Source organism: Micromys minutus (assembly GCF_963924665.1).
Source record: "Micromys minutus genome assembly, chromosome: 27".
Lineage (NCBI taxonomy): Eukaryota > Metazoa > Chordata > Mammalia > Rodentia > Muridae > Micromys > Micromys minutus.
Window position 1 is genome coordinate 20596390 of NC_137962.1, and position 27959 is coordinate 20624348.

The window sequence follows — 27959 nt, forward strand, 5'->3', positions numbered from 1 at the left end:
TTCCTCTACCTTCAAAACTCAATTGATTCTACAAACCCTTCCCACCATCACGGTCCCCAAAACAGTGGCTTGTTTTTCTCCATTACGTCAAACTTTGCGTACCTTTTCACACCTTTTTGTGCTTGACTAGCCCGCGGGTTGTGGGAAGGACCCCGCCCCTCCTGAAGGTGGAAAAGGGAGCAAAGTGTCCCGGACCTTGGTCCCTCTGGGATGGGCAACGGGGACACAGCTGCTCCGGAGGCCCTCAGCCCGAGTGACCCCCGAGTTCCCTCTTCTTTCCCAGCCTGGAGGACAGACATGAACTTGAGGTTCGCCGTTAAGAAGGACAGTTGACCACCAGAGGGTCACGGTTGTTACTGCCCAAACCTCGAATGAAGGGGAGGTGACGTGGGGTCTCCGATCGAGACTCCAGTCCTGCTCTCGGAGGGGGTTGAATCAAGCGGACCCCCAGGCCCTGGGTCCCAGTCCGGGCGAGGCCCGGGGTTCCTCCCCACCCCCATACGCCGCTCGCCGCTCCCCAGACCCCCCTCCTTTTCCTGACCGCCGCCCCCGGCGGCTGGCGCGGGAGGTGCAGCATGCGGCAAAGCGCTTTGCATAAATTATGCTCATGACGCAGCAGCTAAAAAAATCCAAGTAGCAGAAGGAGGGAAAAGGGGGGAGGGAGGAGGGGGCGAGGAGGGGACTGCACCTGGCCGCCCCCGCCCCCGGCGTCCCGGCCCGCGCGTGGCCCGCCACCCACCGCCGCTCCGCTCTGCCAGCCCCGGAGGGGGCTCTGGGGGCGGCCGGTCCCGAGTGGCTCCGGGCCGAGCGAGCCGGGCCGAGCCGATTCGGCTTCTTTGTCTGCGGGCGGCCGCCCGGGCCGCGGCCCCCTGGCATGGGCTGGGGGATGAGTGTCTAGTCGGTGGCCGCTGGGCAGCGGGGGAGCGGGAGGCTGGGCTTCAGGCTCCGGTGAGTAGCGGGGTCCGGGGCGGGGAGGGCTTTGCACGGAGGGGGAGGGGGCCGGGCAGGGGAGGTTTCGAATTTGGTTAATATGCAATGCCCGTAATTAGCATAATTTATATATTTATGATAAAGAGAGAAAAAGGCGCGGGGCCGGGGCGGCGGGCCCGGGTGGCTGGAGGTCTGGGAGTCCACGGCCGCGCTCTGTCCACCTGGGGCCGCAGACCCGGGGCCGCGCCCTGGTTCCCGGTCCCCGCGGACACTCGTGGAAGGGCGGCCGCCGGGTGGATGGATGCCCCGGAGGGGGGCGGGATGTCGGGGAGAGGAGCGCAGAGCCCTGGATCCCGGGACGCTTGGGTTCCCTGGCGACCTGTCACTACTCTGGAGAAAGGGCTGGTGGGACTCTGGGGCAGAGACCTCGCTGTTGCTGGAAGGATGGGGGAAATGGTGGGAGGGTCACCGTCGATCAGAGCGTGAGCACTTCATAAATATTTAATGACAGTATTAGTATTAATAATGTCATAAAACGGGCCCAGTATCTCCTGCCGGGACATTTGCACCTGGCGGGGCTGAGGCATCCGCAGAGTGGCTTCTAAGCGGCTTCTAAGCCGCTTTCGGCGCTAAGATCACCTCCTCAGCTTGGATGGGAAGCCCAAAACCTCTACAGCGCAGTCACTGCGCCTGGGCAGGAGAAAATGAAAGCCGGTCCAGAAGCTTCATTGGCCGAAGACAGGAAGCTCCCAGCAGACACAGAGAAAACTGTAGCCGGCTTGCTCTTTCGAATTCCTTGCTCACAAAATAGAAGCTTGGTCCCCAGTTCCATGCATATATACGGTCACTTTGGTTATCCACAGCAGCCAGCGCTGCAAACGGGCATGCTGGGCGTGTGTTCCCTTTTGATTGAAGTTTGTGCTCCGGATGATATTTCTGTGACCCGGGACCTCTTTACATATGTAAAGCAGAACCACATTCATTCCTTCTTTGGTTCTTAAAAAACAAAAACAAAAAACCAGCAAGCGCTGCACTCAGACAAAGCCCCACCTGTCCAGGAGTGAGTAAGGGATGACAAACATGAAAAGAAATCAGGTAATGTGGCAACTAAGAAAAGCAAGGCTGTGGTCCACAGCTGTAACCCCAGTAACCAGGGATGAAGCAACGACAGGAGAATTGAAGATTAAAGCTACACAGTGAGACTGTGCCTTAAAAAGTAAAGACAAAACCCAAGCCAAACACCAGCTTCAGCAGGTGAAGGCATCTGCTGCCGAGCCTGTCACTCTAAAGTGTCATCGTCCAATACCGAATGGAGAAGTGGAGAACTAACCACTGCTAGTTGTTCAGTCTTCACACACAAGCTGTGTGAATGCACCACGGCACTCGGGTGTCCCCACAGATCTACACACACACACACACACACACACACACACACTAAGAAATATAGGTCAAGAGGGAGAAGGGAGAGGGAGGTGGAGGAGGAAGAGAAGGAGAAGGAGAAGGAGAAGGAGAAGGAAAAGGAGAAGAAGAAGAAGAAGAAGAAGAAGAAGAAGAAGAAGAAGAAGAAGAAGAAGAAGAAGAAGAAGAAGAAGAAGAAGAAGAAGAAGAAGAAGAAGAAGAAGAAGAAGAAGAAGAAGAAGAAGAAGAAGAAGAAAGCAGTAACAAAGGAAAGAAAGAAGGCCAGGTAGTGGTGGTGAACACTTTGATCCCAGGCAGAGGCAGGTGGATCTCTGAGTTCAAGGCCAGTCTGGTTTACACAGAGAATCCCTGCCTCAAACAAAGAAACAGAAAAAAAAAAAAAAAAAAAAAAAAAAAGAGGAAAAAAAGTCTGTTTTTGAGAAAAGCTCGGGTTTTTCCGGCCTGGCTTTTCTCTTTCCTCGGCCATCGTGGCGCTACGCCTGATTCCATTTCTCGCCATAGCATCTCACAAGACTTTTAGACTCAAGGGATTCCTGGCCAAGAAACAAAAGCAAACTCATCCTATTCCTCAGTGGATTCAGGTGGAAACTGGTAACAAAGTCAGGTACAACTCTAAGAGAAGACACTGGAGGAGAAGGAAGCTGGGCCTGTGAGGAGTCACACAACGGCAAGACTGAGCGCTTATGCTGAATTATGGTCAACAATCATATGGATTTCAACATTTTTAACCTGGAGACTTGCCCATGTCTAAATTAGGGTGTTTGTCCAGGAATAAGATTATGAGCCTTTCAAAAAAGAAAGAAAAAGCGAGGCGAGGATGTTGCAGGCCTTCATCCCAGCAGGAGAGGTGGGGCAGGTGGGTCTCCGGGAGTTCAAGGCCAGCTCAGTCTACTTAGTGAGTTCCAGGACAGCCGAGGCTACACAGAGAGACCCTGTCTCTGAGAGGGGATGGGGAAGAAGAAACTGGTATAAACTCATATTTCCCTCCAAGACTTATTTGATATGACATTAGTACTGGGGGCGGTGCCTCGATGAGAGCACACAGTTCCATGCACAGGGCTATGAATAAACAAGTAAATACAATTATAATAGAAGTCTTTTACATTCCTTAATATTTTATTATTTAAAACATCTTCTATGAATGCTCTATTTCAGTTAAAATAGTAGCAATAACAGGACTGAGGGTGTAACTGGGTTGGGATAGTGCCTGCCCATCCATTTCTGGGACCCCATCAGCTGAGTGCCTGTACCTGTAACCTTAGCACTGGGCCTGGGAGGCAGGAGGACTAGAACTTTGAAGTCATTATCAGCTGCATGGGAGTTCCAGGCCAGCCTGGGATACATTGTAACCTTGTCTCAACAAACAAATCAACCAAGACAACAACAGTAACACTTAGAGCAGTGTTTGTGCTCTACTGAAAATGCTTGACATCGTTGGTTCTCAACCCCTATGAACAGGGGTCAAGTCTTTCATAAGGGTCACACATCAGATATTTAAGTTGCTATTCATGACAGTAGCAAAATTAGGAAGTAGCAATGAAACAATTTTATGGTTGGGGATCATTACAACCTGAGGAGCTGTATTAAAGGGTTGAAGCATTGGTAGGGTTGGGAAACTCTGTCTTACATTAAATATTACCAATTCAAATCTGGACATAGTGGCTCAGGAGTGTAGTGATCACATGATTAAACCTAGTTACATAGAGAAACCCTGTCCAAAAAATGTTACCCTGGGAGCTGGGGATATGACCCAATCCTTGAGATCACTTGCTGCTCAAGCAGAGGACCCAGGTTCAGTTCCCAGCGGTGGCCCCTCCCGTCTTCCTGTAACCGCCAAAGCAGGGAAACCCACAGAGAAAACTGGAAGTTCCCAGGCCGGAAAGGGGTGTGCCAGCAGAGTCTCTACTATGGATCTCAAATTTCCTTCTAGGTCGTTGAAAATGCTCTTGAACCAGAAGAGCTGTTGGCTGCACAACATTGTAAATGTATAAAATTCCTCTGAAACACACACTTTAAAATGGTTAAAGTGGAAGTGGGTGCCTTTAATCCTAGCACTCCAGAGGCAGGTGGCTCCATGATGTTCTGGGCTATCCTGGTCTACAAACTGAGTTCCAGTTGGCTAAGGCTAACTAGTGAGACCTCCTCTCTAAAAAAGAAGGTTATTTCTGAGATTAAACAAGCTGTCTCTCCCCAGCGGCCTTTCTGAAGAAGAAACACAGCTGGGTGCCCACCCACCCTCCCTCACCTTTTCTTCTTTACAGATTAAAAAAGTAAAACAAAGAAAATGTTCTCTTGGACCAGCTGTCAAGCAGTTACAAATCCTTACTGACATCTGGTTAACTCAGTCTGTGGTTCCGGGCCTCTGGGAAGCTCTTCCAGGCCCAATCGCCTGCTCTGCTTTTAAGGTTTCGTCTTGGTAGGGAATTGAGGAGGAGATGCACCACAGCTGGAAGAACTGAGCTGGAAATACTCTCACGGATTCTGTGGGCACGCTGTGCTCAGTCACCTCCCCACACCACCGAAAGGGGGGAGATTTGGACACAACTTGCTATGTTTCGTTCACAGCCAAACCGATTTCTTCTTTCAATCCTGCCTCCTTCCCTCTGGCCCGAGCAGACAGTTTCGGATTCTAAATCAAAGGCACCCAGGAAAGAGAATCATCAACAGAAGCGAAGGGAAGAACTTTGATTCCTAAAACCTTACATCTGGAAATCTGAGTAACGAAACACATCCCCCAAAAGAAACTCTTAAAATGCTTCGAGGAAACTTTTTTAAAAAAGATTTGTTTATTTATTATATATAAATACACTGTAGCTGTCTTCAGACACACCAGAAGAGGGCATCAGATCTCATTACAGATGGTTGTGAGCCACCATGTGGTTGCTGGGAATTGAACTCAGGACCTCTGGAAGAGCGGTCAGTGCTCTAACCACTGATTCTGGTTCAGACACCCTCAAACCTCGGTCCTCAGAGTGACAACCTGAGGTGGGATGTCTCGTCCAGCATCACACAGCTCTCCTTGGCAGACTCCCTCATCTCCTCATTTCTCAGTCACCACCAGGAAATCCAGATTCACCTCTCCATGCCTGGATTTACTAGTTGTCAGTGTTCTGTCCCTTAACTGACTAAAAGTAAGAAGAGTAAAGGTCCCCACATCACAGATCCAGAAGGGTGAAATGAGAACAACCCTAAGCCCATGCCAAGAGTAGAATACAACATCCGATAAGGGGCTAGAGCCGTGGCTCGGCTGCTCCGAGTTCCCGCAGAGGACCTAAGTCAGGTTCCCAGCACCCCTGTCAGGCGGAGCTCCACTGCCTGTAACTGCAGCCTTGGGGGGTCCGATGCCCTTTACACACACACACACACACACACACACACACATTCATAAACACAGACACACCTACACACACACACAGGCACACACACACACATACATACACACAGACACACACACAGAGACACACATACACACAGACATACACACACTCACACACACCCATACATGCACATACACACATCCATATATGTACACACACACACACACACACACACAGAGAGAGAGAGAGAGAGAGAGAGAGTGCTATGAAAGAGACACCATGGCAAGTCTCTCTGGACTGTCCCCATAGGCAGAGCCGTGCACTAGAAAGCGCTCTAAACTAGCAGCAGCTCAGAAATTTCCAGAGCCCGAGGTACAGCTCAGTGACAGAGCGTGTGCCCAGCATGTACACATCATAGATCTAACCCCCAGCACTGTTAAATACATAAATAAAAATAAACAAATGAAAATCTGTTGCACACACACAGACACACACACAGAGACACACATACAGACATACACACACACACCCATACATGCACATACACACATCCATATATGTACACATATACCCATACACACACACACACACACACACACACACACAGAGTGCATGTCAGTGCTGAGTGCTGCCTAGAACGCACGGAGCCTTGGGTTCTATCCCCAGCATCACAAGAAAGAGAGGGAACAATACAATAAAATGGCTGAACTGATGAGTTCTCTATCGTGTGAAATTCATAGGTGTTGTGGCTGCTGTATCAAAATACCATAAACTGGGTATCTGGTAAACAATAAAAGTTCAGCCAAAGAAGCTGCAGGCTGGGCAGTCCTAGGTCCAGTTGTCCTGGGCACCTGTTTTCTTGCAGTGAGACTCTGCCCCAGACCACTGTAGCCCTCCGAGAGAGGGACCCTCACTGACCCATCTCCCACTGCAGGGTTAGGTTTCTAACATAGGATCGGAGAGGGGTACAAACCAGACCACAGGAGAATTTGGCCTATATTTAAAGGGGGTTGTGGGGCTGGGGATATAGCTCTATATGTTCAGGAGCTTTGGATTCAGTCCCCATAATGCCAAAAAAAAAAAAAAAAAAAAAAAAAACCCCAAAAAAAACAAAAAAATAAAAAACAAAACTCTGCAGGAGGAAAAAAAAAAGTTAGGGGCATTGGACAGTCTCCTGGGTTTCCTCAACGGCGACAGAGTGATAGTAAGTCCAAGTGTCTAACTTGTTGGCCTTTTCCCCCTGTCCTGTCCTTCCTTCCTCCTTCCTTCCTCCCTCCCTTTTTTTTTAATGGCTCCGGCCAGACAGCCTGTCTTCACATGGGTTCACTTGCTCTCGCCTGCTGCACTTGGCAAGCCATCCATCACTGAAAACACGCTCCCTCCTTGAACCACTGTTGCAGAGGCTGATCTTGGGGAACCCACCACAAGATCAGAGTCTCCAGGGGATGTTGGGAGAAGCAGTCTAGGGAGTGGGATTTTTAGGAATAGCTCCTGAGTTTGAGACCACCGGGTGTAATTCTGTCTCCGCTGCTCTTCAGGACACCTACCCAGGCGAACACTGATCCACAACGCCCCTCTCACCTTTGCCTGGGCTTCTGGGTGTTTACTAGTTTCACCTCGGAGTTTGCTAGGTTGCTGTTAGTCTGGGAGTGGAAGAATCTCGTAGGGATAGATACCTGGTCCTTGCTTTCCCTTGCCATCCAAAACATGGTTAGAGTGTTCTCTTGGGATGTTAAAATAAGTCTTCCTCTTGTCTGCCACCACCCCTCCCCTGAAAGGCAGGGCTTCTCTGTGTAGCCCTGACTATATAGAACTAGCTCTGTAGACCAGGCTGGCCTTGAATTTACAGAGATCTGCCCTCCTCTGCCTCCTGAGCACGGAGGTTAAAGGGGTGCGCCACCACTGCCTGGCTTACACTCTTAGGCTCATACTTTCCCTACTCTGGCCTCTGCCCTCCTGACACCCTGTTTCTGACTTCTCTAGACCGTCTGAACATTGTGTGGCTGTGTCACGCCAGCCTGTGCTTTTCTCCCCCTCCTACCCAGGATGCACTAGGTGTGGGCTGGTGCCCGCCCCACCCTGCAGTGACCATGGATCCCGGAACTGGATCTGACTCATCTCTGACTGTCAATGAGCAGGTATCTTCTGGGGTGAGAAGTGGGGCTGGCGAGGGTCCCGACTGAGGGCTGAGCCAAGGGAGACAGACATAATGGGGCCTCATTTGTCTCTTATTAAAGTTTACGGTCATCCCAGCCCACCTGTCCAGAGTGTCACCTAGGGTCTCAGGGGTTGAGTTTGGGATTTTAAGTTGCAACAGGGTTAGGATCCAATGTCCTCTTCTGGCCTCTGAGGGCACTATATGCATGTGATGTATGTACAGACAGACATGCATGCAGGCAAAACACCCATACACATAAAATAAAAATATCTGAAAAAAAAAACTATCAAAATACACAAATACCGATAAGTGTTTGAACATGTGATTTAGATTTTTTTATGTTTATATGTATTTTCTATGTTTTCTGAAATGAATGTTTATTCCTTAAAAGAAGAAAACAGACCAGCATCCCCGAAACGTAATCAGAGCGACGTCCCTCAGAGTGACGTCCCTCACAGGCGCCTTGGTACATGTTCCTTCTTCTCCATGGTTCTTCCTGATGCCTTCTCCAGTATAGTCCGTGGCTGCAGCCAGTTCTCGGGGGATACTGTAGGGGTGGCTCCAGGCACAGTTTATGGACAAGGAAGAATTACACAAAACATTTTCACCGGTGGGATTCACCTGGGATTCTTAAAGGCCAGGATGGCACATTTAAGCAATGGCATAAAGATCTTAGTGCAGGATGTTTGAGCAGGGCTCATGGAGGGCACCCTGGCCTTTCGACAGCCTGTGTCAGCTCCTAGGGCCGGGAACAGGTCAGGGTAAAGCAGGAGAGACTGCATTTTGGTAATTGACTCCTTGACCCTTCTTTGGGGGAAATTAGCTTTGCAGGGAATTCTGGTATCCTGAGTTTAAAAGTTACTCAAGGGCTGGAGCCACAGCTCAGTGGGTAAAACCATTTGGGGCATAAGACAACCAGAGCCTCAGATCCTCAGAGCCTACGTAAAACGCTGGATGTGGTAATATGTCTGTAATCTCAGCCTTCCTGCCACAAGCTGAGGGAACCTCTGGAAGCTGAGGGGGTAGAAAGACCCTGCCTCAGCAAGGTGGAAGAAGAGAACACATAAACTCCTGACAGTTGCCTTTGAATGCCACGCAAGCACACACACACACACACACACACACACACACACACACACACACACTGAAGTATACAATCTCAGGGAGCTCAATACTACAGAGCACCCACTTCCCACTCTCTCCCTCTGGGAAGCCTCCAGGTGGTCTTTAGGGACATTAGGACAGATTTCTGCTGGGTCCCCATCTTGTTATGGGTAGTACCAAAGTCTCGGCAGCTGAGAGGATGCTCTCACAAGCTTGCTAGACGAACCCTTCCCCACTTCCTGAGCTAAAAGTGCGAGCCAGGAGACAAACAGAAACACCTCCTGGTGAGTTGGCTCTGTGCAGCTCTTTTCCTCTGCCTCTGTGCTTTCCTCTAACAGCTCCTTGCTGGAAATCAGGGACGGTAGCCCAGGTTCGGCAGTCTCAGCACATCCCATTCCCTGGACAGTCCTCCACCCTCTTCCTAGTCATTCCCAGAACTGTGCCCTTTCCCCTCACTATCTCCATCCTCTGCTTGAAGGTCATTGTGATGTCAGGCCACGAGACCATCCGAGTCCTGGAAGTCGGAGTGGACGCCCAGCTCCCGGCTGAGGAGGACAGCAAAGGACTGGAGGATGTGGCCGCTGACGGCTCCCAGAGTGGAGTCCCTGCAGAAGCCAGTGGACCTGCTGGTGAGGCCGGGCCGTGTGACCCTGGCCATTCCACAGAGGCAACTGGTATGAGGCTATTGTTTTAATGTGCTACTGGGCCCAGGTGGCGTTAGGGGCTTGATTTTCTGCCCACGAGGCCACAGTCTGGCCGGTTTCCAGGAATATCCTGCCCTCGTTGTGTCTGGGACTGTGTTTCCTTGTGGTCTCACCCTGGTCTGAATAGGGAGAGCTCAGGGCAAAGCCTGGCACAAGTCAGCCCAGAGAGGATCTTAGGTCCACACCAGACTGAACCCCTTTTCATCAAGCCTCTGGCTGCTCGGCTATCCATTTTCTTCTGTTTTTCAAACCTGAGAAACTTAACTGTGGTTGCCTGCATAAGCGTGACTGGTTTCTCAGATGTGGACAACTTACAGTGGTTATTCCACTGAGGAAAGTGACTTCCCAGTACCTAACGGGCCATAATTCCTTAGTGAGGAATGAGGCCCCACGAACCCCTTGCCTATGCATGATGTAATGGTGGCAGGCCTCATCTTGAGAAGATCTTGTGCAGGTAACAACAGCTTCGTTAGTCCCTAAGTCCAACAGCAGTCCCTAAGTCATGTCCAGAAAACACCATTTCACAGTCCTGCTGGCTTTTATGTTCTTCCAGTTTCCTCTTTTGAGACATTCCCTAAGCCTTCCAGGAGCAAACCGGGTGTGTCAGTCAGAGCTGGCCTCCCCTCTGACACTCACTCTCCACACTTTGACAATTGTGAGTCTCTGAATTAGCCACTACCCACTGTCAAAAGAGTTTCTCTGTTGGGGAATGAGGTCACCGATGCCGTGACTGACAGTTGGTCCTTTTGTTCCTTGTCCTTCTCTAGACTGGACATCACATGCAGGTTCTTGGGAGCCCAGTAACATCACTTCTAGTCTCTCTTCTGAGGGGGAAAAAACATTTCTAGGGGAAAGTGCCTCCAAGAAGGGACAGGACAGACAAGGACACTGCCCCTGCCACACTGTGGACTCAGCAGAGCTATGTGGAATGCTTTTCTTTTCAGAAAAAAATCAGGGAGTTTCTTGGGTTTGTCCACCTTTGTCCCATTTGCCTGTCTTCTTGACCCCGTTTATTTCTGGTGTCAGAATTCTCTCATTATTCAGACCTGCTCTCAGAAACCGACCTTAAGTCAGCTGCTCACGCCTTCCTTCCCATCTTCTCTCACAAAAGACTTCTTCCGGGTCAGGGAGTTTGAGCCGTGGACAGTCAGGTGAGGGAGGTGTTTCAGTGACGCCGTCTAAGCAGCTGTGCGTGGAGTCTGTGTGGGACCTTCGGGAGCTGCAATATTAAGAGACCATGCTGATCAAAACAAGTCTGTGGAGATGTTCTTATGGTGACAAGAATCTACTGCTCCCTGTCAATCTAGTCCTTGTGTGTTTCTTGAGTTACCAGAGGGTAGGCTTCGGAGGATGAGACGTACCCCCATGTTCTTTCACATGCCTGTTCTTTTCTAATTACATTTTTTCTTAGATTTGTTTCCGTGTATGGGTCTTTTGCCTGCATGTATGCATGTGTGACACATGTGTGCCCGAAACCTTCAGAGGTCAGGAGGAAAACCTCAGAGCTCTCGGAACTGGAGTAGCAGATGCTTGTGAGCATCAAGTGAGTCCTTTGAAAACTGCAGCCAGTTCTCCAGCCCTTGCTTCCCCTACATTCTGTACTGACATAGTCTCACATATTTGCTTCTGATTTTGGCCACTCTCAAAAAATAATTTTTTAAAAAATTCTCATCAACAATAGTTATTTGAACATGTTTGTACTGATTGATTTTTTTTTTTTTTTTTTTTTTTTTTGGTAGTATTGTCCACTTAAATTCTTTTGAGGAGATGTTACTGGTTGAAGCTGAGCACTGTGGCTACTCTGCAGCACAGAGGAGCTGAAATGGAGATTGTGCTGAGTCTGAGATCAGCTTGGGTTAGACAGTGAGGTCCAGGATAGCATGAGGTGGAGTGAAAGCGCATGTCTCAGGGGGGAAAAAAAGCACCTGTTGATACAGAACGAAATTATTACGCAGAAAATTTTTAAAAATATTATCGATAAGAAGAGATGAGTTGGGTGTAGTGGCGCACACATTTAATCCCAGCACTTAGGAGGCAGAGGCAGGCAGATCTGAGTTTGAGGCCAGCCTGGTCTACAGAGTGAGTTCTAGGACTGTATAGAAGACCCTGTCTTAATAAAGGCAGGGGGTGGGGGGAAGGAGAAGGAGGAGTTAGAATTGGCTCTAAGGGGTTGCCTGCCTGTTCTGCCAAAGAAAACACTGAGAAGGGCCTGAGGTGTGCATGAGATTCTGGGTTAGTCCCCTCCACCACACACAGCTGGGTTCAGACACTACTACAATCCCAGCCAGTGGGAGATGGAAACAACCAGGGGTTTGAGCAAGTCAAAGGAACAGAAAGTGATAAAAGTGGAGCCAGCTGTGTGGCCCACACCTGTAATCCCTGCCCTTGCTCAGGTGTGTGGCCCACACCTGTAATCCCTTCCCTTGGACAGCTGTGTGGCCCACACCTGCAATCCCTTCCCTTGGACAGCTGTGTGGCCCACACCTGCAATCCCTTCCCTTGGACAGCTGTGTGGCCCACACCTGCAACCCCTGCCCTTGGAGCACTAGGCAGGACTGAGGATTCAATGTTATTTTTAAACACGGTCTCAGTCCTTGGATTCTACAAATGGAAATTTGGGGGCCAGATTCTGTGGTGAAAGCCTTACTAACTCAGAGAGGCAGGAAAAACACCCAGCTGACCCTCCTCCACTGCTGACATTCCAAAAGGAAAAGGAAGTTCTCCAACCTCACTAGCTCAAAACCTCTCAAACTGAATGTGCCTCTTTTCGGCTTCCTGTGTCTCTCTATCCATCTTCCTGACTTCCTCTTGCTCTCTATGGTTATTTTATTTTATTTTTTTCCTGTTTACACCCTGTCAACTGGTGGCTTGCTCCACCTCTTTACCTATGGTGGACCTTATTTAATCCAGTTTACAATAAACAGAAAGCTCTTCAGTGAAAAGTGTGTGTGATGGCTGAGCCATACCACAGTCTTTTCCCCCAGGTAACACAATCTTGTAGTGTGATCAAATATTCTGCAACCATTTGAGGGTAGCCTAAGTTTGAAACCATCCTGGGCTACAGAGGGAGAACCCCCTCTATCCTCATCTCAACAGGAAAAAATAAAAGCTAGCTAATCCAACTTAGTGGTGTCCTGCTGGTGCTTCTGGGGTCTGTAGGACCCCGAGTGTCTTCTACTTTGTTTGGTTTGGGGTTTTGGAGATCATGCCTCATGAAATCCAGCAGTGGGCTTACAGGTGTGCACTGTAATCCCAGCGTGCCACCAAGCATGCTAGGCTAGTCTTGAACTCGTTTTTGAATTCTCTATTCTCTTGTCTGGGCCTCCTGTATACTAGAACTAGAGATGGGACACACTGGGCTTATGGTCCTAGTTTGGCACAGGGACCTTAAAACAAGTGTCTGCTTCTCTAGATGGTGAGCCTCTGTCCTTTCCCTGGGCTTTCCATGGGGTGATGTATTGTTTGTATGCAGAAGGCACACATACACAAGCGTGGCGTGCACACACATGGAGGCCAGAGAACATACAGGATTGCTTCTCTTCCGGCTTCCGTACGGTTCTGGGGACTGTACTCAGGCCGTCTGGCTTGTCAGCAAAAACTCTGACCTCTTGGGCCCTTTCGTCAACCCTACATTCCCATGTTCTTATATTTCATTACATTTTGTCCAACAAAACTCTTCCCGGTTTTTGTATATTCAGAACATCCTGACTAGCTCTGTTTTTTCCCAGCACTTACCAATGTGTCTCCCTCTGGAGGGAAGAGAAACCTGACTCGTGGCTTCTTTCCTTCCTTCCTTTCTTTCTTTCTTTCTTTCTTTCTTTCTTTCTTTCTTTCTTTCTTTCTTTCTTTCAGGCCTGTGTCCATGTGTTTGTGTGTGTGTGGTATGTATGTGTGTAAGAATGTGAGAGTGTGTGAGTATGTATGAGTGTGTGAATGTGTGTGACTGTGTGAGTGTATTTATGAGTCTGTGTGTATGTGTGTGTGTGTGTATATGTGTGAGAGTATGTGTGTTGTGTGTATATGTATGTGTATGTGTGTGTGGTATGTATGTGTGTAAGAATGTGAGAGTGTGTGAGTATGTATGAGTATGTGAATGTGTGTGACTGTGTGAGTGTATATATGAGTGTATGAGAGTGTGTGTGAGTCTGTGTGTATGTGTGTGTGTGTATATGTATGAGAGTATGTGTGTTGTGTGTATATGTATGTGTGTGTGTGAGTGTGAGTGTGTATGTGTGTGACTTTAGTTCTTTTAGCTTTCTGGGGCTTAATATTTTAAGTTCTGGGAACTTAACTATAGGCTTAGGTTAAGTTGATTTAAAAACAAAATCCCCAAACACAAGAAAGTGTGATCTGTGGCTGAGCAAAGTGATCCACGCCTTTGATTCCAGCACTCGGGAGGCAAGGACCTCTGAGAGTTTGAGGCCAGCCTGGTCTACAGAGCAAGTTTCAGGGCAGCCAAGGCCACACAGAGAAACCCTGTCTCAAAACAGAATAACAAACAGCCAAACAAAAACATGAGCTCGGATGGCAGGGATGGACAGAGAGCTCTGAAGGTCATCTAACTCAGGGCAGTCTGCTTGGCCGAGCACGGTTTTCCAATGGAGCTTTGAAATGGGGGAGGGGGGAGTAAGAGGGGACAGAGACTGACTGAGGACTGGTCTCTATTCCTGACACTCTGACTCAGGCCTGGTCCTAGAAATATATTCTCTAGCAGGGTTCAGAAGTCACTGATGTGTCCGACATCCGTCATCCAACAGCTAGATTCCATTATTTATTTATTGAGCTATGTATTTGTCTATATATTTAACTATCTGTGTATCTATCCTCTATCTACTTATCTATCAATATCTACTTATTAGTTACCTATCATCAGTCAACCTCTGTTTGTCTATTATTTATATATCTATCTGTCTGTCTATCATCTGTCTGTCTGTCTATCCTACGGTGCTGGGGATTGGACCAGGTAAGCAGTGTACCGTCATGCTGTACCCCAGCCCTGGATTCCTGTTATTGTCTGGTTTATAAAATTAGAGGTTTTGCCTCTTGGTTCTGTGGCCATGATGTGGTTTCCTGGCAGGACACCCCCGTTCCTGAATTGACCAAGCAAGAGGAGGTGAAAGGTTGCGGTTCAAAGACCTTTCTTCTGGAAGTTCATAGAAACCGGCCATCTTGACTTTAGGCTTCTCATCGTAGCAGAGAAAAGTCGAGTGACTCTGCAGCTCCTGTGACTCTGCACTGTGACAGTGACATGCCCCGTTCTCAGGGGGTTTGCACTTGCAGGATCCACCCCTTCCCTGAGCTTCTAAAAAGATGGATTGAATATGGGACAAAACAGTTTGGTTGCTGGCTGAACTCAGGATGCTTGCCTATTTCTCTCAGCTCCAGCTTCTCCACCCTCACATACATTTGCTTCAGGCTCTGTGTCTGCAAAGCTACAAACTAGTGTCATACAGAGCCAGGCAGTGACACACTGGGAGCCAGCTTTGCAAAGACCTACATTAACTTCCACTCTAGATGGGAAGAGGGCCTGCTCAGGGCTACCCAGCTTCCTAGTCATTACTAGCAACACTTGGGAAGTTGCCTGTGGGCCAGGGAAGGCTACCAGCTCATCCTAGGCTACATGTAGAAGGACAGGATGGTCACCCTCCACTCACAACAGGCTCACTCTTGTTCTTCTTCCTCCTCCATCCCGTGTGAAGTGAAGTCGCTGCCCGGAATCTCTCCGAGTCCTGCCTCAGCCATTGCCACGCTCAGCCAAGCCCCAAGCCAGCCTCAGGCATCACAGACCCTGACACCGCTGGCTGTCCAAGCTGCCCCCCAGGTAAGGACCACACCAGGGAGCAGGACAGAGGGCAGTGGGTGAGGAGTGGTTTGAGGCATGAGGTTGGGGATCGCGTGAGGTTGTGGCTTGAGGGAGGGTGTGTCCTCTAGGTTACCCCTGTCCCAGATCTGGCCCACTGGAAAGAGGACCGGCGTTAACTCTTTCATGAGAGGATTTGTGCTTATCGAATGGCAAAATGAGGGAGCACCTTTGTCAGCCCCCTCCCGCACACGAGTTAATGAATGAACGGCCGGCCGGTCTTCCGTTAAATTATACAGTTGCCTAGCCACTGAAACGCTGCCTGTAGAACCCCACCGGCCAGCAGAGACTGCTTGACCTCTGCTCCATGCGTGGATCTCTTCTGCCCCAGGGTAACTCTGTTAGAACCTCTTAGAGGCCTTTGTGGACCCTTGACCACTTGGCTGCAGCTTCTGGTTCCTGTTCCCTGACCACAGAACAGCAGACATACCAAATGGTCAGCTCTGACATTGAACAGACTGAGGAGGTTGGACATACATAAACACACATGTACCATACATATATGTATATCCAGTGCTTGACTGAGATTCTGCTCTGTCCTGGAGGCGGGCCTAGGCCTTTCGTTGGTTCTCTACACATAGTATATACGTATGTACACATATATATGTATACACATACATGTATAAATCAACAGTTAATGAAAAAAAGAGGCCATGAAATTGAAAGAGGGCAAGGAGGGGTGCATTGGAGACTTGGAGGGGGGGAAGAAGGGGGAAAGAATGTGATTATATCATAATCTTAAAAAATAGAAGAAATATGTTTTAAAAAAGCAGATCCTGGACATGCCAGCATGGGCCCAGGGAAGGTCTGAGAGGCACCAGGCAGTGGGGTGGAGGAGGCCTGTGCACCCTCTTCTGCCCTGGGTGTTTTCCCGGACAAGTCCTCTGCACACGGTGAAGAGTGAACCTCACAGGGCTAGGCCTTCCGCTGGGCCTCTTTGCTTGCCCCTGGCCTTTGCCCCAGTGCCCTCAGATGCTTGCCTGTGCTCAGCTGGGTCCGAGAGACCCCTCGTTTGCGCTCTCTGTGGATGTTGATTTTTTTTTTCTCTTTTCTTTCTGAAATCTCGTTTGCTCTTGCAGGTCTTGACTCAGGAAAGCTTAGCCACAGTTCTGACAGGAGTTATGGTTCCAGCAGGGGCTGTTACTCAACCTCTTCTTATCCCCATCGGTATTACAGGTCAAGTGGCTGGGCAGCAGGGGCTGGCGGTGTGGACAATCCCTACAGCAACTGTGGCTGCCCTACCTGGACTGACCGCGGCCTCTCCCACGGGGGGAACTTTCAAGCCACCTTTAGCTGGTCTCCAAGGTAACGGCAACTCTCCCCAGGACTGCACCAGGCCCCCACCATCCTATGCTGCAACCCCTGAGTGGGTATTTACCACGTTGGACTCAGAACCCACGGCCCACCCAGGGCAACAACCCTGGATTCGGGATCCAGTGTCATAGGCACCCAGCCACAGAGCCACTGTACTGCCTCGGGACTCTAGGCCAGGATACCAGGCTGGCCAGCAGGCCTGCCTTCCTTCAGCCAGCTGCCTGAGACTGTCCCCTGCCCCCCCGCAACAGCATCTACCCCATGACCAGCGAGAAAGACTGCAAGAAGATTCAACCTCTGGTTCTCGAACCTACATATCTACTGACCCAAGGGAGGGGGGGAATGAGAGATGTTGCATGAGCCAGCCCTTCAAGAATAAGAATCAAGGGAAATGCAGCTGCCCCATGCCCACTGCCCCCACTGGGGGCGTTTTCGCGCCAGATCCTTTGGGACTGGAACTGTGCCTCATCATGGCTAGGCGCTTGAGCACCTCTGTCTCTCTGCCTTGCTCCGTAGCAGCTGCTGTGCTGAACACTGCCCTCCCGACACCTGTACAAGCTGCCCCACCAGTCCAGGCCTCCTCGCCCGCCCAGCCCCGGCCACCAGCTCAGCCCCAGACGCTGTTCCAGACCCAGCCTCTGCTACAGACCACGCCCACCATACTCCCACAACCCACCGCTGCCACCGTTGCTGCCCCCACCCCCAAGCCAGTGGACGCTGCCACGCAGATCGCCGTCCAGCCTGCAGGCTTCGCATTTAGCCCAGGGATCGTAAGCTGCTGCCCTCTCCCAGGGCTGACGAGGGATGGACCAAAGCTTGGGCCGAGGGTGGAACATCCCACACAGTGGAGGACCAGCTAGCTCCTTGAACACAGCCCTTCCCGACACTTCAGTAAAGATGGGCTCCCATTGAGGTCTTCTTAACGTCTGTCAGTCTGTCCTACCCAGACTAAAATCAAGCAACGGATGGGAAATGCTCCAAACCAGAACCACCGGATTAGCCTTGGGGGTGGGATATTCAGGGCCTGCAGACTTGTGAACTGCCTGAGGTTCACAGCTTCATGCTGATGTCCATCCCGTGTGGCTCTTGGCGTGAGAGTAGAGAATTCAGGCATGACAAGGGGCACATTTGTCCCTTTAGTCTGGCCATCTAAGCTCTCGGACCTAGTTGGAAAGATTAGTAGGAGTCACTGCTCTGCAACAGTACTCCCCTTTCTTTTGACTGTGCTCCCCTTCCCCTGTGCTGTGCTCCCCTTCCCTGTGACTGTGCTCCCATTTTCTGTGACTAAGCTCCCCTTCCCTGCGACTGTGCTCCCCTTCTCCTGTGACTGTGCTCCCCTTCCCTGAGACTGTGCTCCCCTTCCCCGAGACTGTACTCCCCTTCCCTGTGACTGTGCTCCCCTTCCCCGAGACTGTACTCCCCTTCCCTGTGACTGTGTCCCCTTCCCCGAGACTGTACTCCCCTTCCCTGTGACTGTGTCCCCTTCCCCGAGACTGTACTCCCCTTCCCTGTGACTGTGCTCCCCTTCCCTGTGACTGTGCTCCCATTTTCTGTGACTAAGCTCCCCTTCCCTGAGACTGTGCTCCCCTTCTCCTGTGACTGTGCTCCCTTTCCCTGAGACTGTGCTCCCCTTCCCCGAGACTGTACTCCCCTTCCCTGTGACTGTGCTCCCCTTCCCCGAGACTGTGCTCCCCTTCTCTGAGACTATGCTCCCTTTCCCTGTGACTGTGCTCCCCTTCCTTTTGACTGTGCTCCTCCTTCCCCTGTACTGTGCTCCCCTTCCCCTGTGCTATGCTCCCCTTCCCTGTGACTGTGCTCCCATTTTCTGTGACTAAGCTCCCCTTCCCTGCGACTGTGCTCCCCTTCTCCTGTGACTGTGCTCCCCTTCCCTGAGACTGTGCTCCCCTTCCCCGAGACTGTACTCCCCTTCCCTGTGACTGTGCTCCCCTTCCCCGAGACTGTACTCCCCTTCCCTGTGACTGTGTCCCCTTCCCCGAGACTGTACTCCCCTTCCCTGTTACTGTGCTCCCCTTCCCTGTGACTGTGCTCCCATTTTCTGTGACTAAGCTCCCCTTCCCTGAGACTGTGCTCCCCTTCTCTGAGACTATGCTCCCTTTCCCTGTGACTGTGCTCCCCTTCCTTTTGACTGTGCTCCTCCTTCCCCTGTGCTGTGCTTCCCTTCCCTGAGACTATGCTCCCTTTCCCTGTGACTGTGCTCCCCTTTCCTGTGACTGTGTTCCCCTTCCTTTTGACTGTGCTCTCCTTCCCTGAGACTATGTTCCCCTTCTCCTGTGACTGTGCTCTCCTTCCCTGAGACTGTGCTCCCCTTCCCCGTTACTGTGCTCCCCTTCCCTGTGCTGTGCTCCCCTTCCCCGAGACTGTGCTCCCCTTCCCTGTGACTGTGTTCCCCTTCCCTGTGACTATGCTCCTCTTCCCCAAGACTGTGCTCCCCTTCCCTGAGACTATGCTCCCCTTCCCCTGTGCTGTGCTCCCCTTCCCTGTGCTGTGCTCCCCTTCCCTGTGCTGTGCTCCCCTTCCCTGTGACAGTGTTCCCCTTCCCTGTGACTGTGCTCCCCTTCTCTGTGCTGTGCTCCCCTTCCCCTGTGCTGTGCTCCCCTTCTCCGCGACTGTGCTCCCCTTCCCCTGTGCTGTGCTCCCCTTCCCTGCTGTCCTCCTGTACTTGTCTCTCTAGTCTTGAGTAGCAGCCAGTGGACTGGAGCCTGCAGCCCACAGTCACCACTCAGTACCCTCGGCTTTCTTCCCTCTTTCTTGCCTCTTGGCCTCTGAGCAAGGCTCTTCCTCCACCCACAGATCAGTGCAGCCTCCCTCGGGGGACCGACGCAGATCCTGGGCTCCCTTACCACAGCTCCAGTGATCACCAACACCATTCCCAGCGTGCCCGGGATCAGCAGTCAGATCCTCACTAATGCTCAGGGACAGGCAAGTGGTCAAGTGTGGGACGGAGGGCCGGGGTTGTGGGGCAGCCAGACGGGAAGGAGCTAGGACTTGGCCTAAGCCTCATGGCAGAAAAACTCAAACAGAGCTTCAGGCTGCTGCTTGTAGCTTCTGGTGGCAGCTCTCCGCTGATGCAGAGTCCAGGCTGGGGTGGGGGTGGGGCTGCCCTCTACTCTGGCACTGCTAATCCTAACTGGGGGATTTGATCCACGGAGTGCCCACATGTCGGCCAGTTCATGCTAGGCTCTCTCCCATGTATGAACTCTTCGTTTGAGGACAAATCTACCAGGGGTTCCTTTTTTTAATGGGACAGAGGATGGACACACACAAACACACACACACACATACACACACAAACACACACACACACACACACACATACACACACACAAACACACACACACACACACAAACACACACACACACACACACACACACCCCTTTGCCTGCTCCACCACAGCTCAGGGACAAAGCAAAGAAAGGAAATCCTTGGGTGTGAGTCCTTTACTCCTTTGGGGATGCAGAAGACGTTAGCAGTTTCTCTCTTTGCCTGCAACCATGGGGATTTAGATTGCTGGTCCTGGGTGCACCTTTCCTACTTGAGTCCATACCTTGTTTTCTCCCAGGTCATTGGAGCACTTCCGTGGGTAGTGAACTCGGCTAGTGTGGCCACACCAGCACCTGCACAGAGTCTGCAGGTCCAAACCGTGACTCCCCAGCTCTTGTTGAATGCCCAGGGCCAGGTGATCGCAACTCTAGCTAGCAGCCCCCTGCCTCAACCTGTGGCTGTCCGGAAGCCAAACACACCGGAGTCCCCTGCTAAGAGTGAGGTACCAGCACTTGGGGCGTGGGTGGACACGGGAAGGGGATCCTGTCTGTCATTGGTACTTCCCTCCGAAAGTTCTAGGAGAGCAAGACACCTCTCAAAAGTGAGGAGTGTTCCCCACTTCCCCCAAAGAAGGCTTATATGAGTGCACACACGCCTTGACCAGGGAAACAGCACCCGTTCTCAGCCCGTAACACACCACATACGTGTGTCTGTGCTCACAGAGGTCAGAGAAGGTGGGTGGTAAGTTTGGGCTCGGACCGTCCTCAGCGCAAACAAAATGCTAGAAAAGACCTGGGTGGTAGATTCTGTACCCCACCACCACACCCCGGGTACTGGAGCTTTGGCTCTTTGTTGTTTCCATCCGGTGCCCGTTACATTCCAAGTGCTGAGGATGTAAAGAGGGCTGAGATGAGTTTACTAGCCTTAGGTAGGAAGCTACTTCGGTAACTCAGTGTGGCAAAGGACAAGCCAGCACCCGAAAGACTACAGGGGAGGCATAAAGGGGCTTCGGTATCCCACAAATGCTGTTGTGACAGACCGGAGGTCAGGACAGCCTCAGAGGGAGAAGATGAGCTGGATGTAGTGCGTGCTGTCTCTGGGAACTGGGGCAAACTAGTTCTCTGACTAGTGCATGGTTCTCCACTAGACCCAAGGATGTGCTAAGCTCCCCTGTGACATTTAGGCCTGTGATTGTCTAATATGTTACTTCCTAGACGCTTTTAAATAAGCCCTTGACCTCATCGTTAAGATAGAGTTATAGAAATTCCTACTAAGGTAGTGCATGTCTGTAATCTCAGCCTGGCTATACAGGGAGTTCAGACCCGGCCTGGGTTATGGGATCCTGTTGGAAACTCCTGATTTGGTGGGATCGAGATCGGCTCTGTGAGGCATGGACTCTTGTATCTGGTTAGGCCAGCAGCTTCAGTTTTCCTTCTTTTCTCAGTTGTCCAGGGACTCGCACGTGCCTGAGGCAGCATCACTGTGCTGTTCCCTCGGCTTTGGAAGTTTTAGGGAAAGACTGAGGTGACCAAGCCAGCTCAGTCAGTGAGCAGAGCAGGAGCGAGGATTAAAAGGAAAAAAGACAATTAGACAACATTGTAGCATGACCCCAGCCAGGTCTGAGGCGGGTTTATTTTTGCCTAGTCGGCTTTTATACCATTTTAATTACATGCAAGTGATAGGTCAGTTCTAGGTTAGGGAACAAGCAGTCAGGGAACCAACAATGCAATAAACAAAGTCCTTCGACCACTGTTTCTAAGGCTTGTCGCTATCTGAGCTGACGTCCCTGTCCTGGCCCAAAGTCACATTATTGCCTGAAGCCTGCTTCTTCGTTCTGGCCCAAAATCAGATTCCTGCCTGAGCTTACTTTCCTGTCCTGATCCAATGTCAAATTCCTGCCCGAAGTGGCCCAACTTCCTTGTCCTGGCCCAGTGTCAAAGTCTTGCCAAGCGCCCCAAAAGCTTTCCACATTAAGGCCAGTGGCCCAGGTTTGAGAGCCAGCAGGAGGCAGAATCCAGGGAACAGAAAATCCAGGAAAAGCCTGCATTTTCTAAAAGGCATATGGGTTTTTGTTTTGTTTTGAGACAGGGCTTCTCTGTGTAGCTCTGGCTGTCTTGGAACTATGTGTAGAGCAGGCTGTCCCAGAACTCACAGAAACCTGACTGACTCTGCCTCCTGAGTGCTGGGATTAAAGGCCTGGTATCACACCCAGATGGTTTTGTTCTGAAATCATACTAATAATGCTGATTTCAGATATGCAGAGTCTGTCCCACCGTAAATAAGGCGGATAACTTAAGTGAACGTTTTGTTACGGGTCGTATAAAAAGTAAGAACAGGGCTGTAGATGGATCAGTGGTGCAGGCGTTCGTGTGTTTGTGAGGACTGAAGTTCGGGTCCCCAGCACCGAGGCAAATGTTAGGTGTGTGTAGTAGTTCACTGGTAATTCCAGCACTTGGAAGGCAGAGGCAGAGGATCCCAGAACCAGGCTGCTGGCTGAGCCATCCAGCCACATCAGTGAGCTCTGGGCTCAGCTGAGAGGCTCTGCTTCGGTGAAGACTGTGAAAACCTCTTGATGTCAGGATCATATGCACACTGGTTTCCACACACATGCACATGTGCGCACACAGCACAGACACATGAGAGAGAAAAAACCGGGACTCATGACAGGTCTGGTGATACGTACCTATAATCCCAACATTTGGGAGGTGCAAGCGGGAGGGTCAGCCACAGACACAGCGATCACAGCCCATTGATTGTGGGTATTAATCGATAGCTTGCTGTTCTGTTCTTTGGTGACCGCAGATGGGAGCGCCTGGGTAGGTAGGAACCTCATGTCCATTTCTGCCCTGGCGCCCCTTCACCCCAAGGATTCTGACCCACTGAGTTCGGCCGGGGTAGCAGGGCTTGTGTCTTTTCTCATAGGTGCAGCCTATCCAGCCGACACAAGCCGTGCCCCAGCCTGCCGTCATCCTCACCAGCCCAGCCCCCACCCTCAAGACATCAGCCTCAGCTCCCATCCCAATCACCTGCTCAGAGACCCCTACAGTCAGTCAGTTGGTATCAAGTAAGTGATTTAGAAGAAGGATGTGGATCTGGGGTCCCTGATACCTATGTAGTTCCAGCTACCAACGAGGCTGAAACAAGAGGAGTCTTTGGGCCCTGGAGTCGCAGGACAGCCTAGTGAGGCTTTACTTTGGACATAGCTGTGGATTGCTGGTATCCAAAAGGAAAAGATAGAGGCCCAAAGTGGAAAGACTTTATGTTTTCTTTTACGTAGATTTATTTGTTTGGAAGCTAGGGGTAGGGCATGATTATCTACAGTGTTGGTGGGGGTTCCCAGGGATTGAACTCAGATCCTCAGGCTCAGTGGCAAGCGTCTTTACCCACGGAGCATCTACGAGGAAGTGATGTTGGTATCTTTCCTCCCGTTGAGTCGGTTGTGAAGGCAGCGGAGGTGGAGGCTGCTTAGCCGTCCGTCCCGTTACACCGTGCCACTGGCCGGCTCAGTGTGGCCTCTCACCCAGCTCTGAGGAGCAGGGGGCAGACAGGTGTGTCTGGCTGGGACCAGAGCAAGGAACCTCGGAGAGGATCAGCCGTTAAACTAAGGGAATTTGAGAACAGATGGCTTCAGTGGGTCATTCCAGGGCCTGTTTGTTCAAGTTGTGCTTGTCCGAGGGGACGTGGTGCCGGGACTCTTTTGATAAGTGTCCTAGTCCCCTTTGCTGTACCAGAACACCCTGGTCCCTCATTTCCCTGCATCTCTCCCTGGTCCCTCTCTCCGGCCTAGAGCCGCACACTCCAAGTCTGGACGAGGACGGGATCAACTTAGAAGAGATCCGGGAGTTTGCCAAGAATTTTAAGATCCGGAGGCTCTCCCTGGGTCTGACACAGACCCAGGTGGGCCAGGCTTTGACCGCGACAGAAGGGCCAGCTTACAGCCAATCAGCGATTTGCAGGTAAGCGTGTGGTTATCCCAAGATAAAGCCAGAGCCTGCTCCACACACTCGACGGTGCTTGTGGGAATCCAGGCGTCCAGCCCCTTTCTGTGTTCCCTACATTTTCTGCTGCTCCCTTCCACAGAAGGAAGACTGTCCTAGGGAGGGCACAGACACTTGAAGACTGACGTAGGCTTTTTGAAGTTTAGTTCCCAACCCTGAGTATTAGATTCTGAGAGAGCCCATTGGGGTAGCAGGAAAGAGGTGTCATCCACTCAGTTGGCCTGTCTGGGCCCTCAGCGAGTCAGTACCCCAGTGTGCTCCTGGCTGCCTTGCCTCCCATGCCCGCCAGGTCAGCTCATTCTTTTTGTTGTTGTTGTTGCCATGGGAGCACAGAGAGAGGAGAGTGGTCCTTATCTCTGAGAGGCTTTTAAGGGGACCCTTCAAAGGACTTTCAGTCATTTGGGGGCGAACGTTCCTATCAAGTTAGCACACACTTATCATGTTCCTGCCTAGTGGGGGCTGTGGCATAGGCCTGGGATATATAAAGTCTGGAGAATCTAGGCTTTGAGGGGCCAAGAGGCTGGGGACACGTAGGAAGAGAGCTATTCTCCAGGGTACTGCTTTTCCCCTGTGGGAGATGCGTTGGAGAGACAGCTACACGTCTCTGCCCCGTCTCCAGGTTTGAGAAGTTAGACATCACACCCAAGAGTGCCCAGAAGCTGAAGCCAGTTTTGGAAAAGTGGTTGAACGAGGCGGAGCTCCGGAACCAGGAAGGCCAGCAGAATCTGATGGAGTTTGTGGGCGGTGAGCCCTCCAAGAAACGCAAGCGACGCACTTCCTTCACACCGCAGGCCATAGAGGCTCTCAATGCCTACTTTGAGAAAAACCCCCTGCCCACCGGCCAGGAGATCACCGAGATCGCTAAGGAGCTCAACTATGACCGTGAGGTGGTGAGGGTCTGGTTCTGTAATAGACGCCAGACCCTGAAGAACACCAGCAAGCTGAATGTCTTTCAGATCCCGTAGGGCTCACTGTCGGCTCATTTCGGCACTTCGTGCCCGTTTCAGCCAGTGAAACCACCGCAGTGGCAGTGCCGCGTGCAGCTGTGCCTGCCCGAGGTCATGAGACTCCACCTGTGCATGTGTGTCAATGCCTGCCTCTTCTGCCCACATATGTCACACCCTGGGGAGATCCGAGGGGCTGCATGCGAGCTCTAGGCTCTGAGCTGGGCATGTGGAAGGAGGGGGTTTGTGGGGTCCTTAGAAAAGCACTTTGCCAAGGTGGCTTCTGAAGGGTGGATTCTGGTTATCAACCAGAAAGGCTCTGTCTTTGGGGCAGGGCTGTAGCAACTCCTGGGGACAACTGTGTAGTAGCTCTTGTTTTTGGTGGCACCCTTTCCCCTTCCCCTGGCTCCTCTGTGGTTGTGCCAGTGTGACCACACACCCGGTGGAACCTCAGCCTCACACTGCCTCCCTTAGTCTGTATATGGGCACATGGAACCCCTTAAAGGACGGAGAATATGGAATCCAGGGAAGTGTGTGTGCTGCTCAGACTCACTGCCTTGATCTTGAAGGCAGAAGGTTCCCAAAGTGATGCAGAGAGGTCGGAAGAGCGAGGTCTCTCCCGGGGTCCTGCTGGCGGTGGGATTGCGCTAAGAAAGAATGTGTTCTTCCGGGAACCAAGTCGGAAGGAAGCAAGAGTGAACTCTCCCATCCTGGAGAGTCTTAAGTCTGTGGTGGGTCTGGAATGTATAAAGTAAAGAGGCCATCCACCCAGATTTTAATTTAACCTTTGCTTGCAGCGTCTTCCAATGCTAAAAGTACCTAAAGAGCTTGGGAAATTTCCCCGGCCCGCTGGCGCCAGCAGCAGCCCGGGGCACGGATTTTGACTTTTTCCCTCTCTTGTTCCTGTACTCATCTCAGTCCGGTACTGAGGCATCACAGGAGCAAACGGAATGATAAGCCAGACAGGGAGGAGCTGGCTCGGGGAGGAAGGTAGTATTCAGAGGGATGATAGTCCGGGAAGGTCTCTTGTTGAAGCTGACATAACTCTAGTTTTCTTTGTTAACTTTAAGTCTTGGAGGTGTCCAAAGACCTTGATTTGTCCAGTTGTAGACCAAGTCCGTGTGTGAGCAACCCCCTATCTGCACCCCCTGCGGTGCTCCTCTGAGCCAACAGAGGCCTACCAGAATTTTCACTTCAGTGCATTGCCCCCAGGAATGTAGCTCGGCAGAGAGAACTTAGCGTGTACAAGGCTCCAGAGTCAGTCTGTAGCACCTTCCCCTAGTATTTGATTTCAAGAAGTCAGGAAAGAGCTAAGACATTCGCTTGGACAACCCCTCTGCAAGCTGCAGGTGTCAACCGTCTCGATACTTTTGAGGTTGGTTGGTTTGTTGGGTTTTGTTTTGTTTGAGATAGGATCACACTTAGCCCAGGCTAACCTCAAAATTGAGTTGTGTGCTGCCAAGCCTGGCTCTTCTCCACTCCGTAGCCTTACTTTCTGGCTGATTTGGATATCAGATGATCTACCCTGAGGAAAGGACACTCAAACAAGGACTTGGTGCTGTCTCCGCTGGTCCCTGTGCAGTCCCTTTCCTGAGGACTGTTAGCCCCTCTTGGGTATTGTGCTCTCTCTCTCTCTCTCTCTCTCTCTCTCTCTCTCTCTTTCTCTCTCTCTCTCTCTCTCTCTCTTTTACACACACACACCAACTGCATTCCAACTAAGGGAACAACCTGCTAGAGTCTGTCTGGGACAGAATAAAGGGACAAGTTGCCAGCTCTCCTGACCCTGCCTCCCAAGAAAGAATATGCACCCAGGGCAATTCTAGATCATGTGATTATCAACCTGCTTCCACCAGATGGGAAGCCGGGAGGGTCTTGTAACTTTCAGTCGGGCTGGAGGGATGGCTCAGCGGTTACTCAGCAGTTAGAGCACTGGCTGCTCTTCCAGAGGTTCTGAGTTCAATCCCAGCAACCACATGGTAGCTCACAACCATCTGTAATGGGATCTGACGCCCTTTTCTGGTGTGTCTGAAGAGAGTAACAGTGTACATATAAAATAAATAAATCTTGAGAGAGAGAGAGAGAGAGAGAGAGAGAGTCGGGACGCTTAAAGTTCTGAAGCTTATCGAGGTGATGCACCCAAGAAAATTATATGCAGCTTTTCTCGTTCAAAGCCTGCACACAGGAGGTAATGCATTGTGCAGCCATGCTATGGACACAGGAGAGGATACCGTATGTTCTGTGCATGACAGGGAAAAAAAAAGATCATGAACCACTGGTCTAAATTAAGCCTGGCCATGTGTAAATCTGTCTTCCCAAGGCTGGGCTAGAATGAACCATCTTCTCCTGTGCTGGGAAGACAGATGGGTCTTTCAGAAGAACAGTACCAGACCCCAGATGTTTACAGGCTGGGCCTCTCAACAAGGGGTGCAGGTATACAAAGTGTACCCAAAGTGGGGTTCACTTTGGCCTTTGAACTCTGCCCCTGCTACCCCAACCTGAGCTACTGATCTGCGGTCTTTGTTATTTTTGGTAGCATTAGACTCTAAAAGGGTGTTAGTAGTTTTATTTTGAAAGCACCTTCTCTGACTTAAGCCCACACTCTTTTGCCCTGGAAAGGGGAGAAGGGGAGGAAGTAGTTCAACTGTACGGTTGGTTTGTTTTAAGTGATGGGAAACCAGACTCTCTGTGACCCTGCTGAATCAGCTGCGCCCTTCAACCCTGCACTAACTTTGGCACATCCCCACCCGAGCGAAGTCCACAGAAGAAACTGGTCACTTGAACCGTGAACGCACGTGAGTTTGGAATGAGAACACCTGATGTGTCTGTGTTCTGGAAAATCCAGTCACCTTCCTATGCCCAGGACTCCTTTCCTGCCTGGTGGGCCACATCCCAGTCCTGGCACCAGCGCACCGCCCACTGAGGGCTGGT

The 27959-nt window shown here is 51.1% G+C and overlaps 1 protein-coding gene across 2 annotated transcripts; it reads left to right on the forward strand.

Annotated features, from left to right (window-relative positions):
- Positions 1-820: 820 nt before the first annotated feature.
- Positions 821-27959, forward strand: POU6F1 (POU class 6 homeobox 1). 2 transcript variants are annotated; one of them, XM_080939782.1, is made up of 11 exons: positions 821-948; positions 7712-7804; positions 9407-9602; positions 15332-15453; positions 16572-16797; positions 17323-17576; positions 19618-19758; positions 20388-20591; positions 23012-23153; positions 23877-24045; positions 24707-27959. In XM_080939782.1, exons 2-11 carry the CDS (start codon positions 7757-7759, stop codon positions 25050-25052), a joined length of 1848 nt encoding a protein of 615 aa, XP_080795908.1. In that variant the 5' UTR covers positions 821-948; positions 7712-7756; the 3' UTR covers positions 25053-27959. The 2 variants fall into 2 exon arrangements, with proteins under 2 accessions (XP_080795908.1, XP_080795909.1); XM_080939783.1 differs by lacking the exon at positions 821-948 and having other exon boundaries at positions 7691-7804; positions 15337-15453; positions 16669-16797.